Source organism: Spermophilus citellus, assembly GCF_964194105.1.
Source record: "Spermophilus citellus genome assembly, chromosome: 4".
In the NCBI taxonomy this organism is placed as follows: Eukaryota; Metazoa; Chordata; class Mammalia; order Rodentia; family Sciuridae; genus Spermophilus; species Spermophilus citellus.
Window position 1 is genome coordinate 26,550,345 of NC_138185.1, and position 5,400 is coordinate 26,555,744.

General features: G+C 43.3%; 1 protein-coding gene across 1 annotated transcript; it reads left to right on the plus strand.

The window, feature by feature from the left end:
- Positions 1–369: 369 nt before the first annotated feature.
- On the plus strand, positions 370–3,201 carry DEFB129 (defensin beta 129; the record flags this gene model as incomplete). Its single annotated transcript, XM_081292822.1, has 3 exons — positions 370–427; positions 2,824–3,035; positions 3,148–3,201. 3 exons carry the CDS (start codon positions 370–372, stop codon positions 3,199–3,201), a joined length of 324 nt encoding a protein of 107 aa, XP_081148948.1.
- Between the last annotated feature and the right edge of the window lie 2,199 nt (positions 3,202–5,400).

Here is a 5,400-nt window from a genome sequence, read left to right on the forward strand (position 1 = left end):
TCTGGGCTCTCCCAGCTCTTAGGATTTCCACACCCTGTGGGCCTGAGTCATAACTGAGCCGAATCAAATATATCTCTTGCCCGGTTCCAACATGAAGAAGGAGAAGGGCTGAGAGTTTGCTCTTTGTCTCCTGTCTTAGATATCTGTGTCGTACCCTCACCCCATCCCCCGGGATGAAGCACAGGAATGTAGAGAGATGTTCAGGAAAAATTTATCAAAGTCCAGACAAAACACAACTACCACAAGCAGCAGGCACACCTGCCTTGGCTACGCTTCAATGCTCATGGCCCAAGGCCACGCGGAGGCCCATAAAGGCTGGAGCTTGGGAACACCAACCCAGACCTAAGCCTTCCTCTCTGGCATCCGGCCATGAAGCTCCTCTTTCCTATCTTTGCCAGCCTCATGCTACAGTACCAGGTGAATACAGGTAATGTGGGCGCCTGGGTTTAAGAGGAGTGGGTGAGCAGAAGCAGGGGTTTGGCGCTTACGATGGTAGAACCCAAAGAGATGCTGAATGATGATGTCCCCAAAGAGATGGCCAAAGAGCTGACCTGAAGCCCCAGCCATGCCCCATCTCCATCCAGGTGCCTCAACCTCAGACTGTATCTGATGGAGACACCAGGGAGCTACAGGGAAAGTGGGGTGTTTCCGGTGTATTTGGAAACTGCAATCTATAACGCTGCCTTCCTGCCCTCTATAGATCCTCACCCTCCGACTCTACCTCAATCCAGCTCTAGTTCTAATTTAAACTCTCTCTTGAAGAAAATGTTCCAGTTTGTACCTTGGTGCTAGAAGGAAGAAGCCCTTTCCTTTGGGCTCCAAAATGTCTCCTTTAGATTTAGAAATGGGTCTGTGTTCTCCATCTCAACACGTTCAGGTTTTTAGAGTCTTATCCCTTCTCTCAGCCTTTGGAAATACCCAAAGCATCCCTAGGACATGGAGGAACACATTATGGGCAAAAGACTGAACCAGAAGATTGAATGTTGTTTTTGAAAAAGCACCGCGACTTGTTTCAGAATACAGCTCACAGTGAGTCAGGGAAGGAGAGCATCAGAGCCAAAGACGTTCCCAGAGTTTGTATTCGGGGACTCAGGGGGAAGGACAGCACCACAGACAGATACAGCCATGTCATCCCGGATGAAGTTACTTGGCCACTTTGAGCTTCGAAATCCACATGAGTATATTGGGTTCATCAATGCAGTTGCTTCCAATCCAAGAATTGTTTTGGTTTTGCACTTGGTGAGAGAATGAGGAGGAAATGTGTGAGAACATCCCTTGGACATTATCTGAGGCTAAATAAATTATTTCCAATGTATGTAAAATTTGTTGGATTGGTAAAACGAGTGAAGGAAGAGAGGAAAGCTGTGTTGATGAGAAGTTGGGATGCGACAATCATCTACCAGGTGAAGACTCATTAGTGAGCTTAGTGGAGATTTAAACCATAGATAACAACACTGGAGTCCTCTCTATGGAGAGGAGGGCCAGGCTCGATAATGAGTAAAACCTCCAAGAGACAGTGTTCAGAGAGGCTGAAATGATAGAACACCATGCCCCAGGATCCATGGATCTGGTGATTGTCAAAGGCAGAGGGGCATTTCTTTTTTATATATATAACTTTATTTTATTTATTTATATGTGGTGCTGGGGATTGAACCCAGGGCCTCGCACTTGCAAAGCCAGCGCTCTACCACTGAGCCACAACCCCATCCCCCAGAGGGGCATTTCTTGAGCCATGTTCCCAGCCTTTTTTATTTTTTATTCTGAGACAGGGTCTCACTATGTTGCTTAGGGCCTCACCCAGTTTCTGAGGCTGGCCTTGAACTTGCAATCTTCCTGTCTTGGTCTCCCAAGCCCCTGGGATTACAAGTGTATGTCACCACACCCAACCAGAAGACAGCATTCCTGAAAGTCCTGTTGATGATCTTTTTAAATTCTTTGCTTGGTTTAGTTCATCTGACACAACATACTCCAGTCTCCATCCGTTTTACTGGAAATGACAGGATTTCCTTCTTACTTATGGCCACACAGAAAGACGAGGACCACATGTTCTCTCTCACATGTGGAAATTAAAAAATAAAAAAACCCACCTGAATATAGAACCGTGATTACTAGAGATTGGGAAGGGAAGGAGGTGAAATAAAGGGAGGCTGGGTTTGATCAGAGGACGCTGTTTGCATGTATTGAGATATTACACGGAACCCCATTCATATAGACAATTAATACATGTTAATCAGAAATATTTTTTTTAACTTTAAAAATCCTTTCTTAGATTAGTCTTATGACAGATTTTACTTTCCTTGGTATTTCATAGAGGGGCTGCACAGTGTCTAAGATGCTAAGTTGGAGGTTAAAATTGCTATTGTAAAAGCAAATACTTGGGCTCCCTCTTCTTCTTTCCCCTTTTTTTAAAGTTACTCAAGGACCAGGCATGGTGGTGCATACTTATAATCCCAGCGGCTCAGGATGCTGAGGTGGGAGGATCACAAGTTCAAACCCAGCCTCAGAGATTTAGTGAGACCCTGTCCCAAAATACAAAGGGCTGGGGATGTGGCTCAGTGGTAAAGTGCCCCTGGGTTCAATCCTGGGTACAAAAAAAATAAATAAAGTTACTCAAGGAAGAGAGACTAAATCAGAGGTTTATTTTGGATTCCAGAGATGGACAGAGATTCTCTTGGCCTACCCAGGTGACTCCACCAACATCCCTAAACTCTACACTTAAAGCCAACAAACTCCCTCTGGCTCTATCCATCTCCTTCCAGCGGTTTGAACAGCGTTCTCTACTCATTAACCTTGGCTGCATGGTTTTCTCTCTTCCTTGTGCAGAACTTTGGAATACGCCAAAATGCTTAATGGGTTTTGGAAAATGCAAGAGCTCCTGCAATGAAGATGAAAAAGAAGTTCAGAAATGCAAGAATAAAAAATGTTGCATTGGCCCCAAAGTGATCAAACTGATAACCATGTACCTGCGACACGAAATCCCCCATATACCTGAGATAGAAAACGAAACGATGCTCATTGGTCACATAGATCCTAAGGTAAAACAAAACAAATATATTTTATCAGTTCCCCTGGATATCGAAAGCACCATCGTTTTCCCCAATAACAACTCTGTCCTTGTCTCCAGTACCACCCCTGTGCTCCCCACAGGATACACCCTTCACACTGCTACTCCTACCGAGAGAGAGACTCAACAAACCATAGGGTCTGTTGATGCCTCTCCTCCACCAGAACCACCCTAGACCCTACCCATAGCACCCCCGGGGCTGGAGGAAGCAGATTCCCCTAACACATCAAGTTCTTGTCTATTTCCACAATCTATAAAATAACATGTATAACTGCTTCCTCTGTCATCAGTCACTCAATAAACACTGTGTACGCACCAATAGCTTCAGGAATGTTATCATTCTCACAGGAGCCTCAGAGGGGAGGGAGAGCAGGAAAAGGATGGAATTTGAAGTTTACATGACCAGGAAGAAGCAAGCACTCGAATGGTTACATATAGAACCAGGTTTGGCCCAGGTCAAACCTCCTGTAATCATAACTGATGCACAAAGAACTACACATCTGGATAAGTTGGGACGTCTGTATCCCTGACAATCAAGGACATAGTCATATCCATCACATCCCAAAGTTTACTTGTGCCCCTACTTAGTGTGGTTTTCATTTGGAGGGGTGGCTCGTGTGATTGTTTTCATAGTCACCAAACCCGGGGGCTGCCAATGCCACAATGTACTATTAATGATCCCAAAGAAAGAACTGGACAGAATCAACAGAGAGGTTTCAGACATTTTATTACTCACCCACTCCTTGGAGGCAGCAGTCCAGGATATACTGGAGGGCCACCCACACCTTCAAGCAGGGACAATATATGGCAGAGGGTGCCTGCCCTGCGCCGGTGGATTTCCTCATATGTTTTTATGAGCACATTCCCTTATTTTACAATCAGTATCGCTCTGTTTACATCCTTTCCTGAAGACTCGAGAAAAGCAATTGGGCCTGGGTGGTGCAACTTGTAATCTCAGAGGCTTGGGAGGCTGAGGCAAGAGGATGGCAAGTTCAACGCCAGCTTCAGCAACTTAGTGAGACCCTGTCTCAAAATACAAAATAAAAAAATGGGCTGGAGACCTGGCTCAGGGTTTGAGCTCCCCTGGACATAATCCCTGGTACAAAGAAAAAAGAAAGACTGAAGATAAGGGAAGCCAAAACTCCATTTTTTTTTTCATTATCACATTCTTTAGAGTCCTTCTTCTCTCTCTGGCTTTCCCAGGCACTGATCAGTGTTTAACCCAACAGCAGTGATCATCTAACCTGAGATCTACCCTCTTCTGTGAAGAAGAGCACACAATACCTTATTATTAAGCACAGGCACTATGTTGTGCTACAGATCACTAAAAGTTATTCATCTAGCATAACTGAAACCTGAGACCCCTTGAATAACTCCTCATTTCCTCCACTCCCCAACCCTGGCAATCAACAGAATACTCTGTTTCTAATGAGGCTCAACTAGTAGAGGTAACCCACGTAGGCAGAACCATGCAGTACTTATCCTTCTGTGACTGGCTTATTTCACTTACAAAATGTCCTCAAGATTTGCAAATAGCAAGATTTGCCTCTTTTTTTAAAGCAGAACAATGGCCATGGTATGCATAGGCCATGTTTCCTCTATCATTCATCTGCCGATGACCACTCAAATAATTTCCATATTTTGACTAGTTGAACAATGTTGTAATGGGGCTAGGGATGTGGCTCAAGCGGTAACGCGCTTACCTTGCATGCGTGCGGCCCGGGTTCGATCCTCAGCACCACATACCAACGAAGATGTTGTGTCTGCCGAGAACTAAGAAATAAAAATATTAAAAATTATCTCTCTATCTCTCTCTCTCTCCTCTCTCACTCTCTCTAAAAAAAAAAATAATAAAAAAATAAAAGAAAGAAAAGTTGTTTTTTTTAAAAAAAAAAAAAAAAAAACAATGTTGTAATAAACACAGGAACAGGAGTGTTTCTTTGAGATCCTGGTTTAACTCCCTTTGTATGTATACCCAGAATTGAAATTGCCAGATAATATCATATAGTAGTCCTATTTCTAGTTTTTTTTAAACTCTTGTATTGTTTTATATTCTCATTAGCAGTATATTAGAGTCTCAGTTATTTCACATCCTCACCAATATGGAGGGGGAAGGTTACAGTTTTTTTTCTCTTTCTATATTTTTTTATTAGTGCATTATAATTGTACATAATTATGGGGTTTGTTGTTACATATTCATACATGCACACAATATCTATCTTGAATTTTTTGAGCAAATGCCTGTTTTCTGTACAAAGTGCACCATTTTACTATCCCACCAACAGGATATAGGAGTTCTAATTTCCTTTTTTTTGGCACTAAGAATTGAACCCAGG